General features: G+C 42.7%; 1 protein-coding gene and 1 non-coding gene across 3 annotated transcripts in view; both read right to left on the bottom strand.

Annotated features, from left to right (window-relative positions):
• Positions 1 to 15,228, bottom strand: part of LOC129854016 (cytoskeleton-associated protein 5-like) — a 90,172-nt gene that overhangs the window by 20,447 nt on the left and 54,497 nt on the right. For both annotated transcript variants that reach the window (XM_055920613.1, XM_055920614.1), the window contains exons 29-31: positions 13,665 to 13,868; positions 12,890 to 13,025; positions 3,609 to 3,802 (exon numbers count right to left, since the gene is read on the bottom strand). In XM_055920613.1, coding sequence (XP_055776588.1) covers positions 3,609 to 3,802; positions 12,890 to 13,025; positions 13,665 to 13,868 — 534 coding nt within the window. The remainder of the gene's footprint in view (positions 1 to 3,608; positions 3,803 to 12,889; positions 13,026 to 13,664; positions 13,869 to 15,228) is intronic.
• LOC129854657 (small nucleolar RNA SNORD67) lies at positions 13,297 to 13,407 on the bottom strand. The gene has a single exon (XR_008759362.1). It is a non-coding gene; the product is annotated as a small nucleolar RNA SNORD67 (small nucleolar RNA).

The raw sequence follows: 15,228 nt of genomic DNA, 5'->3' as shown, positions 1-15,228 counted from the left end.
TTGTGATGGCCACTAATACCTTGACTTTGTTGCCATTAAGCCATTTTGCCACAACTTGGAAGTATGCTTGGGGTCATTGTCACTTCCTGACTGATGTCTTGAGATGTTGCTTCAATATATCCACATCATTTTCCTGCCATGATGCCATCTATTTTGTGAAGTGCACCAGTCCCTCCTGCAGCAACGCACCCCCACGCTTCACGGTTGGGATGGTGTTCTTCGGCTTGCAAGCCTCCCCCTTTTTCCTCCAAACATAATGGTCATTATGGCCAAACAGTTATATTTTTGTTTCATCAGACCAGAGGACATTTCTCCAAAAAGTACGATCTTCGTCACCATGTGCAGTTGCAAACCGTAGTCTGGCTTTTATGGCGGTTTTGGAGCAGTGGCTTCTTCCTTGCTGAGCGGCCTTTCAGGTTATTTCGATATAGGACTCGTTTTACTGTGGATCTAGATACTTTTGTACCCGTTTCCTACAGCATCATCACAAGGTCCTTTGCTGTTGTTCTGGGATTGATTTGCACTTTTCGCACCAAGGTACGTTCATCTCGAGAGACAGAACGCGTCTCCATCCTGAGTGGTATGACAGCTGTGTGGTCCCATGGTGTTTATACTTGCGTACTATTGTTTGTACAGATCAATGTGGTACCTTCAGGCTTTTGGAAATTGCTCCCAAGGATGAACCAGACTTGGAGGTCTACAATTATTTTTCTGAGGTCTTGGCTGATTTCTTTTGGTTTTCCCCTGATGTCAAGCAAAGAGGCACTGAGTTTGAAGGTAGGCCTTGACATACACCCACAGGTACACCTCCAATTGACTTAAATGATGTCAATTAGCCTATCAGAAACTTCTAAAGCCATGACATAATTTTCTGGAATTTCCCAAGCTGTTTAAAGGCACAGTCAACTTAGTGTATATGTAAACTTCTGTCCCACTGGAATTGTGATAGTGAATTATAAGTGAAATAATCTAACTATTGTTGGAAAAATGACTTGTCATCCAAAGTAGATGTTCTAACCGACTTGCCAAAACTATAGTTTGTTAACAAGACATTTGTGGAGTGGTTGAAAAACAAGTTAATGACTTCAACCTCAGTGTATGTAAACTTCCAACTTCAACTGTATATTATTTTGCTTTAGGGAATTTCCTTCACATTAAGGATCCCTATTTCATTGACATTCACACCCCTAATTTAAAGAGCAAGCAGTTATCGGAATACAAAATATAAACACAAGAACATAAAATGGACAGCGTGAACAATGTTTGCATGTATTTGTTAGCACATGAGCAACAGCTTCTCTAAACATACAAGAGAGAGACAGTTAAGTCAGGCTGGAGGAGTGCTGTTATTGTCAAAGAAAGGACCTCAAAATTGCTTATATTTCCTCACTGTCAAGTTGCAAAAAATACTCCTCTATCCATCGTTCTTGGAATTTTATGCTCCCTGACTGTCTAGCTTTCATTTTGGTGATTGTTTTTTTTATTTTATTTAACCAGGTAGGCTAGTTAGGTAGGCTAGTTGAGAACAAGTTCTCATTTGCAACTGCGACCTGGCCAAGATAAAGCAAATCAGTTGACAAATACAAAAGAGTTATACATGGAATAAACAAAACAGTCAATACAGTAGAAAAATAAGTCTATATACAATGTGAGCAAGTGAGGTGAGATAAGGGAGGTAAAGGCAAAAAAAGGCCATGGTGTCGAGGTAAATACAATATAACAAGTAAAACACTAGAATGGTAGATTTGCAGTGGAAGAATGTTTAAAGTAGAAATAATGGGGTGCAAAGGAGCTAAAAAAATAAATAAAAGTAGGGGAAGAGGTAGTTGTTTGGGCTAAATTATAGATTGACTATGTACAGGTGCATTAATCTGTGAGCTGCTCTGACAGCTGGTGCTTAAAGCTAGTGAGGGAGATAAGTGTTTCCAGCTTCAGAGATTTTTGCAGTTCGTTCCAGTCATTAGCAGCAGAGAACTGGAAGGAAAGACGACCAAAGGCGGAATTGGCTTTGGGGGTGACCAGTGAGATCTACCTGCTGGAGCGCGTGCTACGAGTGGGTGCTGCTATGGTGACCAGTGAGCTGAGATATGGCGGGGCTTTACCTAGCAGAGACTTGTAGATAACCTGGAGCCAGCGGGTTTTGCGACGAGTATGAAGCAAGGGTCAACCAACGAGAGCGTGCAGGTCGCAATGGTGGGTAGTGTATGGGGCTTTGGTAACAAAACGGATGGCACTGTGATAGACCAATTTGTTAAGTAGAGTGTTGGAGGCTATTTTGTAAATGACATCACCGAAGTCGAGGATTGGTAGGATGGTCAGTTTTACGAGGGTAAGTTTGGCAGCATGAGTGAAGGATGCTTTGTTGCAATATAGGAAGCCGATTCTAGATTTAATTTTGGATTGGAGATGCTTAATGTGAGTCTGGAAGTAGAGTTTACAGTCTAACCAGACACTTAGGTATTTGTAGTTGTCCACGTATTCTAGGTCAGAACCGTCCAGAGTAGTGATGCTGGACGGGCGAGCAGGTGCTGGCAGTGATCGGTTGAATAGCATGCATTTAGTTTTACTTGCGTTTAAGAGCAGTTGGAGGCTTGGAAGGAGAGTTGTATGGCATTGAAGCTCGTCTGGAGGTTAGTTAACAGTGTCCAAAGAGGGACCAGAAGTATACAGAACGGTGTCGTCTGCGTAGAGGTGGATCAGAGAATCACCAGCAGCAAGAGCAATATCATTGATGTATACAGAGAAAAAAAGTCGGCCCGAGGGTTGAACCCTGTGGCACCCCCATAGAGACTGCCAGAGGTCCGGACAACAGGCCCTCCAATTTGACACACTGATCTCTGTCAGAGAAGTAGTTGGTGAACCAGGCAAGACAATCATTTGAGAAACCAAGGCTGTCGAGTCTGCCAATAAGAATGTGGTGATTGAGTTGAAAGCCTTGGCCAGGTCGATGAATACGGCTGGGCAGTAATGTCTCTTATCGATGGCGGTTATGATGTCGTTTAAGACCTTGAGCGTGGCTGAGGTACACCCATGACCAGCTCTGAAACCAGATTGCATAGCGGAGAACGTACAGTGGGATTTGAAATGGCCGGTGATCTGTTTGTTAATTTGGCTTTCAAAGACCTTAGAAAGACAGGGTAGGATAAATAGGTCTGTTGCAGTTTAGGTCTAGAGTGTCACCCCCTTTGAAGAGGGGGATGACCGCAGCAGCTTTCCAATCTTTGGGAATCTCAGATGATATGAAAGAGAGGTTGAACAGGCTAGTAATATGGGTTAAAACAATTGTTAGCAAGAAGGACAGAAAATAGACCACGTAGAAATGATAATGAATATACATTTATATATGTTTATTTTACTCAAACCACCAACGTGCTGCATTGAGACGACTTGTGGCCGCGGGCCTCATCTTTAACACCATTGCTTGAACATGACAAGTCTACCCGATGGTGGATGGCGGGTCAGATGGCCCGTGTACATACAAAACTAGCGCAGTTCTTATGCCGTTTATAGACGTGATCTGTTGCTGAAAGTGATAATGTGTATGTTTGTGTTGTCTCACGTCCCTAGATAAACTACACCCACATAACGCGTTAAAGAGTGAAACCTACATGGCCGATGAGTTTGTAGACTTGCTCGCCGCAGACGTTGTAGACCGTCACCACGGTGTTGAGGGCTGTGTTGCGGACGGACGTGTCTCGGTCTCCAATGTGTACAGCAATCTCTTTCAGGGACTTGGCGGCAGTCGGCTGGCAGACAGACATGCCGTAAAATCCAATAAGACAACCCAGCTCCTCCAAGCACTCTGAGGACGGGAGAGACATAATTCCAGGGAGTTAGATTGATAGAGAACAACATCTTCATAATAAAATGAGCTAACGTTTCCTTTGAACATGAACATTGTGGTATGTAGTCATGGGGTAGGTTAAGGCATTTAAAGTAATTTAATAGTATTTGACAAAAAAAATCCCTGTTTAAGACACATGGGTGTCCCCCCAGAGAGGTACAAGACACTAATTTAGTACCTAGTTAGCTATCTAGCTAAGTGGTTAGCTTCTTCCAAAATGAAGCAGTCGCTTGGTGACAGCAGAGAATCCCTTCCAGGATCAATAGCCTTGCTGGCTATTTGTTATGTCCGTGCAGCAAACGGAGTAGCATTTGAGTTACTTGTATAGTTAAGTCAGAAACTGTATAAAATGTTCGCAATGCCGTCATTAGCATTCTACATGTACTTGTTAGCTTTGAAAACACCAGTGCTAGTATACCGAAAATCCCAGTAAGAAAACATCTGTAAGAAGGTATGACAATCTGGATACAGCTATAGCAAGAGAACAGAACAATAACTGCTCAATTAACATAGGTCTACTAAACAAGACAATGGCAGAAATGGAAACAACTTACTGAAATCAAGGTGAGACCCTAGTTTCAAACTCCGGGTAAACCCTCTGCTTATACCTTTTGTAAAGATCTGCAGCAACTGTGAGCTTATCCCATAGGAAAACAAGTAGCAGCCTTGCTACTACGAGTCGCACGTGCACATTTCTGGGGAGAAAGTGCACCAACCAATCCTTAATATACATCCACAACAGAGATAGCTAAACCTCCATATTCAAAATGTAGCTTGTTTACACAGGTCTGAAAATGAGGGCTGAACAAATGTATTTGCATGCATCCTTAACAAAATTCAAGGCACGTCTTTGCATCCGTAACAAAATGCCAAGTTTTTCCAGTTACAATCACAGCAGTGTAATTTTACAGAAAAAGACATAGGATGATTATACAAAGTGAAAATACATTTATATTTCACCATGCATCGTAAATATTTAGATACATCAAGTATGGGATTGATCCCCACACCTGACAAACTTTTTTGGGGAAAAAACGTCCTACTGCTGGTCCTCAAATAACGCATACATGACGAAGTAAATCTTAACGCATATTAAACATTTTAATATACAGTACCAGTCAAAAGTTGACACCCATGCAAGTTTTGTTTTTATTATTATTTTTTACTATTTTCTACATTGTAGAATAGTGAAGACATCAACACTATGAAATAACACACATGGAATCATGTAGATTCTTCAGTAGTAGCCAACCTTTGCCTTGATGACAGCTTTGCACACTATTGGCATTCTCTCAACCAGCTGCATGAGGTAGTCGCCTGGAATAAATTTCAATTAACAAGTGTGCCTTACTTTTTTTAATGCACTTTTTCCCAAGAGAGACCTGGTCCAATAGCAGCAGAGGGAACAACGTTTCAGACAAAACACTATAAACACAGTACAACAATTACATATTACGTTAAAAACACAAGTCTTGACTAAAAACAGCTGTCGTAAAGACAATTACACTCTGATACATACATCGATCAGGTGTTTAAACTCCACCAATGAAACTATTTGTTATGTCCGTGCAGCAAACTGAGTAGCATTTGAGTTACTTGTATAGTGAAGTCAGAAACTGTAAAAAATGTTTGTATTTTAAATCATAACAATGCATATTAACTTCTTAAAAGTTAATTTGTGTCATTTCTTTCATTCTTAATGCATTTGAGCCAACCAGTTGGGTTGTGACAAAATAGGGGTGGTATACAGAATATAGCCCTATTTGGTTAAAGACCAAGTCCATGTTTTGGCAAGAAGCGCTCAAATAAGCAAAGAGAAAACGACAGTCCATTATTACTTTAAGACGAGGTCAGTCAATAGGAACGTTGAGAACTTTTAAAGTTTCTTCAAGTGCAGTCGAATAAACCATCATGCTCTATGATGAAACTGGCTCTCATGAGGACCGCTGCAGGAAAGGAAACCCCAGAGTTACCGCAGCTGGAGAGGATAAATTCATTAGGAGTTACCAGCCTCAGAAATTGCAGCACAAATAAATAATTCAGAGTTGAAATAACAGACATCAACTGTTCAGAGGAACCTGTGTGAAATCAGGCCTTCATGGTCAAATTGCTGAAAAGAAAGCACTACTAAAAGACACCAATAAGAAGAAGACTTGCTTGGGCCAAGAAACATAAGCAATGGAAATCTGTCCTTTGTTCTGATGAGTACAAATGAGATTTTTGGTTCCAACCGCTGTGTCTTTGTGAGACAGAGTAGGTGAACGGACGATCTCCGCATGCGTGGTTCCCACCGTGAAGCATGGAGGTGGTGAGATGGTTCTTTGTTGGTGACATTGATTTATTTAGAATTCAAGGCACACTTAACCAGCATGGCTACCACAGCATTCTGCAGCGATACTCCATCCCATCTGGTTTACGCTTAGTGGGACTATCATTTCTTTTTCAACAGGACAATTGCCCAACACACACCTCCAGGCTGTGTAAAGGCAATTTGACCAAGAGTGATGCATCAGATGACCTGACCTCCACAATCACCCTACCTCAACCCAATTGAAATGGTTTGGGATGAGTTGGACCGCAGTTAACAAAAAGCAGCCAAGTGCACAGCATATGTGGGAACTCCTTCAAGACTGTTGTAAAAGCATTCCTCATGAAGCTGGTTTGAGAATTCCAAGAGTATGCAAAGCTGTCAAGGCAAAGGGTGGCTACTTTGAAGAATGATAAATATATTTTGGGTTTACCACTATTGGTTACTACATGATTCCATGTGTTATTTTATAGTTTTGATGTGTTCATATTATAGAAAATAGTAAAAATAAAAGACAAACCCTTGATTGAGTAGGTGTCCAAACTTTTAACTGGTACTGCGTTTGTAATATACGGTGCCCTCCAACATTGACAATTGCAATTTTTCTAAGTCCCTCGTTGTGGCACCTGATCACACAACTGAACTGTAGTCCAGGTGCCAAAACTAGAGCCTGTAGGACCTGCCTTGTTGATAGTGCTGTTAAGTTAGTGCAGCGCTTTATTATGTACAGACTTCTTAGCTACTGTTGAATCAATAGGTTTTGACCATGACAGTTTACAATCCAGGGTTACTCCAAGCAATTTAGTCATCTCAATTTCCAAATGATTTATTACAAGATTTAGGGTTTGTTGAATGATTTGTCCCAAATACAATAGTTTTTGTAATATTTAGGACAAACGTCCCACCCATTCTGAAACTGCAGCTCTTTGTTAGGTGTTGCAGTCATTTCAGTCGCTGTAGTACCTGAAGTGCAGTGTTGAGTCATCCGCATAACTAGAAACTCGCTTTACTCAAAGCCAGCGGCAAATTGCTAGTAAAGATTACTTTTTCAATGGGCCTAGACAGCTGCCCTAGAGAATTCCTGATTCTACCTGGATTATGTTGGAGGCTTCCATTAAAGAACACCCTCTGCTCAGTTAAACAGTTAACTCCTTATCCACAATATAGCAGGGGATGCAAAGCCATATGTTTTTCCAGCAGCAGATCATGATCGATAGTGGTTTTTGTGGAGTGGAAACATATAGAAGCAACAACGGCTCAGCCGCGAAGTGGTAGGCCACACAAGTTTACAGAACGGGACCACAGAGTGCTGAAGCACTTAGATAGTAGTCAGTGTCGCAACCGAGGACAGACTGAGTTCCAATCTGCCTCTGGAAGCAACTTCAGCACACAAACTGTTTGTCAGGAGCTTCATGAAATGGGTTTCCATGGCCAAGCAACCGCACAAGCCTAAGATCACAATCTTCGTCGGCTGGAGTGGTGTAAAGCTAGCCACCATTGGACTCTGGAGCAGTGGAAGCGCGTACTCTGGAGTGATGAACAACCATCTGGCAGTCCGACAGACAAATCTGGGGTTGGTGGATGCCAGAAAATCGCTACCTTCGAATGCATAGTGCCAACTGTAAAGTTCGGTGGAGAAGGAATAATGTCTGGGCCTGTTTTCATGGTTCAGCCTAGGCCCCTTAGTTCCAGTGAAGGGAAATCTTAAAGCTACCGCATGCAATGACATTCTAGACGATTCTGTGCTTCCAACTTGGTGGCAACAGTTTGGTGAAGGCCCTTTCCTGTTTCAGCATGACAATGCCACAATGCAAGGTACTTACAGAAATGGTTTGTTGAGATCGGTGTGGAAGAACTTCACTGGCCTACACAGAGCTCTGACCTCAACCCCATCGAACAGCTTTGGGATGAATTACAACGACGACTGCGAGCCAGGCCTAATCGCCCAACCTCACTAATGCTCTTGTAGCTGAATGAAAGCAAGTCCCCGCAACAATGTTCCAACATTTAGTGTAAAGCCTTCCTAGAAGAGTGGAGGCTGTTACAGCAGCAAAGGGGGGGGGGACCAACTCCATATTATTACACATGATTTTGGAATGAGATGGTCAACAAGCAGGTGTCCATATACTTTTGACCACGTAGTGTATGTGACAATATGTAGCAAAATTAGAAAGTGATTTTTTTATTTAAATATTGGAGAAAAGTAGAGCTGGTATATCATACACTGCAGTTGAGGAACAATAGGAAAGTAATTCTGCTTTGAATGTTGATACACTTGGTAACCCCACTTTTCAGAAAATGGCCCTTGAATTTGCTATACCAAGGTTGTCACATGCACAGGATACAGAAGTTGTAAACAATACAGTGAAGTGGTTTCATAAATATTTTATAATTATTAGACGACGCTTACCAACACACTTGTCTAAACTGATGGGTGATGGCAAGGAAATGCTATAACCACATCTAGCTAAGTGGATGGGTCACTATTGTCTAGACATGAACACATGTTCATGAAATAGAAAGTCGTAATCACCCCCGACACACGTAGCTAATTTGATGGGTCATGTAATAATCCGGCCAAAGTGGAGTCTTTTGTTTAGACATGTAAACAATGAACTGGCATAATCCCAACTCATATACTATAAATACAAACTGTCATAGCTTTAGCTACCTTCAGATTCATACTACAGCTAACAAACTAGATTCATTGTTAGCCAGCTAACATTAGGCTATAATTAGCAAAGCAAATGGATTTCTGATTAGAATATTACTACACAGATCATACACAACGTTAGCAAGCGAGCAAGCAAGATGGAGGCGTGCATGGCTATGCAATCATGGGTGAACAGGGAGTAAAGGAGGGGGCTGAACACACACCCTTGTGGGGACCCTGTGTTGAGGATCAGCGAACTGGTGGTGTTTTTTCCCTACCTTCACTACTTGGGGGCTGCCCCGTCGAGAAGTCCAGGACCCAGTTGCACAGGGCAGGGTTAAGCACCCAGGGCCCCGAGCTTAATAAGCCTTGGAGTGTATTAATGGTTAAGACTGAGCTATAGTCAATGAACAGCAATCTTCGATAGGTATTCCTCTTGTCCAGATGGGATCGGGCAGTGTGCAGTGCAATGGCAATTGCATCGTCTGTGAATCTATTGGGGCGGTATGCAAACTGAAGTGTGTCAGGTGAAATGCCTCTCAAAGCACTTCCTGATGACAAAAGTGCTACGGGGCGATAGTAAGTTCAGTTACCTTTGCTTTCTTGGGTACAGGAACAATGGTGAACATCTTGAAGCAAGTGGTGATAGCAGACTGGGATAGGGAGAGATTGAATATATCTGTGAACACTCCAGCAGGCTTGTCTGCCCATGCTCTGAGGACATGTCTTACTCACGTCAGCCACAAAGAACCACAGAATACGGGCCACTGTGTTATCCTTAAAGCGGAGGAAGGTGTTCAGCTTGTCCGGGAGCAAAACAGTGTCCGCGACGTGGCTGGTTTTCCCTTTGTAGTCTGTCTCGTGTCTGAGGCGCTGAATTTGGACTCCGTCTCTGTACTGACATTTTGCTTGCGATTGCCTTACGGAGGGAAAAACACACTATTGAACCATATTCCCAGTCACCTTGCCATGGTTAAATGTGGTGGTTCACACTGTCAGTTTTGCGCGAATGCCACCATCTAATCCACATTTTCTGATTTGGGTAGGTGTTAGCCACAGTGGGAACATCACCACCTATAGACTTCCTGATAAACTCAATCACCATGTCCGTGTAAACGTCAATGTTATTCTCGTTATTCTCAGACGACACTCGGAACGTAACCCAGTCCAAGTAATCAAATTAGGCATGGATTCCAATTGGTCAAGCCAGCGTTTAATAGACCTTAGCACGAGTACTTCCTTTTTGAGTTTCTGCCTATAGAATGGCAGCAGCAAAATAGAACAGTGATCTTATTTGCCAAAGGATGAACAGAGGAGGGCCTTGTAGGTCAACCCGGAGCAAGTACTACAGTCAATGTGTTGGTAGAACTTGGATAGCGCTTCCCGCAAATTTGCTTTGTTTAAAATCCCCAGCTACAATGAATGCGGCCTCAGGTTATGTGGTTTCAGTACAGTGTAGTTCCTTGAGGGCCGTCGTGGTATCGGCTTGAGGAAATATACACGGCTGACTATAACCGAAGAGCATTCAATTGGGAGGTATTACGGTCAGCATTTGATTGTGAGGTATTCTAGTTGGGTGAACAAAATGACCTGAGTTTCTGTATGTTATCACATTCACACCATGAGTAGTTAATCATTAAACATACACCACCGTGTTTCTTCTTCCTGGAGATTTTATTTTTCCTGTCTGCGCGATGTACTGAGAACTCAGCTGGCTGTATGGACGTGGAGAGTATATCCCGAGAGAGCCATGTTTCAGTGAAACAGAGTATGTTACAATCCCTGATGTCTCTCTGAAAGGAGATCCTCGCCCTTAACTCATCTACTTTATTGTGCAGAGACTGAACTTTAGTGAGTAATATACTCGGAAGCGGTGGATGTGTGCATGCCTCGAGTCAGACTAGAAATCCACTCCGAATACCTCTTCTCCACAGATGGCATCTTGGAGCAGCCTCTGGTATAATTTCAATTGTCTCGGGGGGTACGAATAAAGGATCCAATTTAGGAAAGTCATATTCCTGCTCGTAATGCTGGTGAGTTACCACCGCTCTGATCTCCAAAAGATCTTTCCGTCTGTATTTAATAACAAAATATTTGCTGGGCTAGTAATATAATAAAACAAACAAAATACCGTAATTTCCGGACTATAAGCTGCTACTTTTTCACCCGCTTTGAACCTCGCGGTTTATACAATGACGCGGCTAATTTATGGATTTTTCCCGCTTTCACAAGATTCATGCCGCCAAAAAACTGAGCACCGTCACAATGTGACGTAAATCGAGCGCGCTCAAACTTCCCATCATTCTGATTACGGTAGTCATTTTGTCACCCTCATCATGGCAAAGACACGGAGAAATGCATATGATGCAGCTTTCAAGTTGAAGGCGATCGATCTGGCTGTTGGAAAAGAAAATAGAGCTGCTGCACGGGAGCTTGGCCTTAATGAGTCGATGATAAGACGATGGAAACAGCAGCGTGAGGAACTGATTCAGTGCAAAAAGACAACAAACGCTTTCAGAGGGAAGAAAAGCAGATGGCCCGAACTAGAAAATGAGCTTGAAGACTGGGTCAACACACAGAGAGCAGACGGCCGAGGTGTTTCAACTGTGCAGATCCGACTGAAAGCCAAAACAAAATCGCCACCGCAATGAAGTTTGAGGATTTTAGAGGTGGACCATCGTGGTGTCTAAGATTTGAGACGTAAAGGCCTGTCCATCAGGGTACAGACGAGTGTGTCAGCAGCTCCCTCCAGACTACGAGGAAAAAGTTTCAAACTTATGCAAATTCACTGATGCAAAGATAGTGGAGCATTCCATCGGCCCGCACGTCATCATAAATATGGAGGTTCCTCTGACGTTTGACCTGCCTCTCACTCGGACTGTCAACAGGAAAGGCGAATCATCCGTCACGCTGAAAACTGGGCATGAAAAAAAGCACTTTACTTGTGTTCAAAGCTGCACGGCATCGGGAGAAAAGCTTCCACCGATGTTGATTTTCAAACGCATGACGATGCCAAAAGAAAAATTCCCAAGAGGAATTGTTGTGAAAGTCAACAAGAAAGGTTGGATGACGGAAGGCCTAATGCATGAATGGCATACGGACTGTTACGGCAAGCGACCGGGAGGATTCTTTCACAAGAACAAGGCATTGCTCGTGTTGGACAGCATGAGGGCCCGGTAGGCACCTGCGGCTTATAGACATGTGCGGCTTATTTATGTACAAAATACATATCTTTTTTTTTTTTTTTTTTTTCAGTTGGTGCGGCTTATATTCAGGTGCGCTTAATAGTCCAGAAATTACGGTACTGCTTAGAAGCTAGAAGCAAAGCTGCCATGTCTGTCAGCGCATAAACTACGAACACAATTGCATTTTTTATCCATGGAAATTTGAATGCACATGAGATCCCGAGGCACATTTTTATTTTATTTTTAATATATACTGTGACCAGATGCATAATTATTTCCAGTCATGAGCAATCAATAGATTAGGTCCTAATAAATGTATTGTTTCAATAGACTGATTTCCTTATTTTATAAATTTTACCTTTAACTAGGCAAGTCAATTAAGAACAAATTCTTATTTTCAATGATGGCCTAGGAACAGTGGGTAACTGTCTTGTTCAGGGGCAGAACGATGAATATGAATTGTAACTCAGTAAAATATTTGAAATTGTTGCATATTGCATTTATTTTTGTTCCGTATACATCAGAAAGTTAAAAAAACTAATTTGAGATTCAAGCTGCGAAAATATTCTGCAGCCATTAGACACCCTTCCCACAGTGAGCCACCAGGCCAGTTGTTATCGACGCAAACAATTAGGTCATGAAAGCATGCATGTGCGTGGAATGATGAGCAAGGTACTGAAGATATTCGATCACATCCTGTTAACAGAAATAAAACTGCGCATGCCCAAAGAAGTTTCATAAGGTTTAACCCGGTGGTTTAAGCCAGATGTCGTATGTACCCAGTGTCTTAATACATTTTAGAAAGACTTACAAGACCAAAATACAGATAAAGCTAGAGAAACATTCTAATACAAGGGGTGATGCTCTCCTTCCATGCCAAGAGTATTATGTCATCTCACCGGCTCTCTGTTTGGAGTTCTTGGATTTGGTTCCCTCCATGAGAAAAGGGAACATCCTGCTGGCAGGGTAGACCTTACACAGCATGCCCATGATGGCTCGCACGTCCTTCCTAACCACGTCTTTAGACTCCCCCACCTGAAGGGGGGGCAACAGAGCAAACAAATAAGTAAACACTCAGGAGGGTTAGAGTTAAAGACCAGTCAGGGCAGTTCAACTGCAATCTGGGACTGCTTCCCCCTCTCCTATTTAAATAGGCAAGTCAGATAAGAACATATTCTTACTTACAATGACAGTCTACACCGGCCAAACCCGGACAACACTGGGCCAATTGTGTACTGCCCAATTGTAGGAATACTTGTCAGATTAGACTTGATTAACTTGAAATATTTTTTTGGGTGGTGGTGGGGGTGAGTCAGATGGCTCCTGTTCACATGGTGTGTCCCCAGCGAAGAGCGGGACGAGACGCCTGTGCCACTGCAACCAGCGCCACGGCAGAGTGTAATTTATCACTCACACCCCACCACAGCTAATTACATATGTTGGTAGCGAATAAACAATCCCTTATAGTATATAACAGATCTATACCCATACCAGCACAGTACCGCTCAGCGTGAAAAAGTTATCAGTGAAACACAGGTTGAGTCTCAAACGCCACCCTATTCGCCATGTAGTGCATTACTTTTGACCAGGGCCCATAGGGCTCTGGTAAAAGTAGTGCACTATATTGGTATTGGGTGTAATTTGGGACGTAGCCTTGATCCCCCAGTGACGGACCTTGAGGACAAGGTAGGGGATGAAGGAGTTGGCCTCCTGTTCACTGAGGTGGTAGTTGTGCTTGCTGAGGCTGAGGAAAAGGAGCTTCAGGTATTCCAGGGCCTTCATCAGCACACTGGTGTTTGTGTCAAAGAAACGCAGCGTGTACCACTTCAGGACCAGGTCTAGGCAGGCCACCGTTGCCTCGTGTTCCTCCTCCAGACACTGCACAAGGGATGATGGGAGAGAGAAAGGTAGAGGGTTAACTTTATTCATTCACACATGTAGGATTGCTTCCAAAATGAAGGTAGGGTCACCATGATGTTTATACTGGTTATTTCCTACTATTCATCAAGTACTATGGAAAGCATGTGTGGCTCAGTTGGTGAATCATGGCACTTGTACCAGGGTGGTGAGTTAGATTCCACTGGGGACCAGTATGAAAGGTATGCTCTCACTACTGTAAGTCGCTTTGGATAAAATGTCCTGCTAAATGGCATATTTTAGTATTAGAAGGGATAGCTGCACCTCCCGAGTGGCACAGTAGTCTAAGGCACTGCCATTAGAGATTCTGGGTTCGAGTCCAGGCTCTGTCGCAGCAGCCGCGACCGGGAGACCCATGGGGCGGTGCACAATTGGCCCAGCGTCGTCCGGGTTAGGGGAGGATTTGGCCGGCAGGGATGTCCTTGTCCCATTGCGCACTAGCGATTCCTGTTGGAGGCCGGGCGCAGAGCACGCTGACACAGTTGCCAGGTGTACGCTGTTTCCTCCGACACATTGGTACGGCTGGTTTCCGGGTTAAGCGTGCATTGTGTCCAGAAACACTTCACCTCTCCCGAATTCGTACGGGGGTCGCAGCGATGAGACAAGACTAACAACCAATTGGATACGACGAAATTGGGTAAAAAAAATAAACGGGCTAGCTATGGGATTCTGCTTTTATTGCAAGAGATGTCCGTCTCACCTCGTACACATCGAGTATGGTTACATGCACAAAATGTGATTGTGGATAGTTAGATTAATTTGATTAAAAAGTTTACATGCTTTGCAAGAAGAATGCAGAAAATAACCAAATCAAAATAAACGTTCTACCCCAATGTCTGATTCGGAGCTTGGACATAAAGATTGTTTGTGAAAACTACTAAGACGCATATATTCAGTTGTTCCCGAACTAACTTCACTCGTGCTAAAGAGGGAGGCTCACTCGGCTGGTGCTAGCATACGTGCAGATCAAATACACAGCTGGAATGCCGTTTAAGGTATATGTCCTAATAATACGAAAGAGTGCTCAGAAAACCAGGTGTTTTAATCTACATATTCTAATTTAGATTGCTTGTCTTAATCTGCGTAAAGTCAGAGTATGGTGTCAACATGACTGTTGCATAATCGACCTACTACCATAAATGTAATATCAAATTATTACTGTGCATTAGGGTTGGGCAGTATCCAGATTTTCATACAATTTCTGTAAAATACCTGGGAATATGGTATTACCAGAAGTGGACACAAGGGGTGCTATTTTTAAATGTTTATATATATATATATATATATATATATATATATATATATATATATATATATATAT

This window comes from Salvelinus fontinalis, chromosome 4, assembly GCF_029448725.1.
Source record: "Salvelinus fontinalis isolate EN_2023a chromosome 4, ASM2944872v1, whole genome shotgun sequence".
Lineage (NCBI taxonomy): Eukaryota > Metazoa > Chordata > Actinopteri > Salmoniformes > Salmonidae > Salvelinus > Salvelinus fontinalis.
This window is presented reverse-complemented; position numbering and strand designations above follow the sequence as displayed.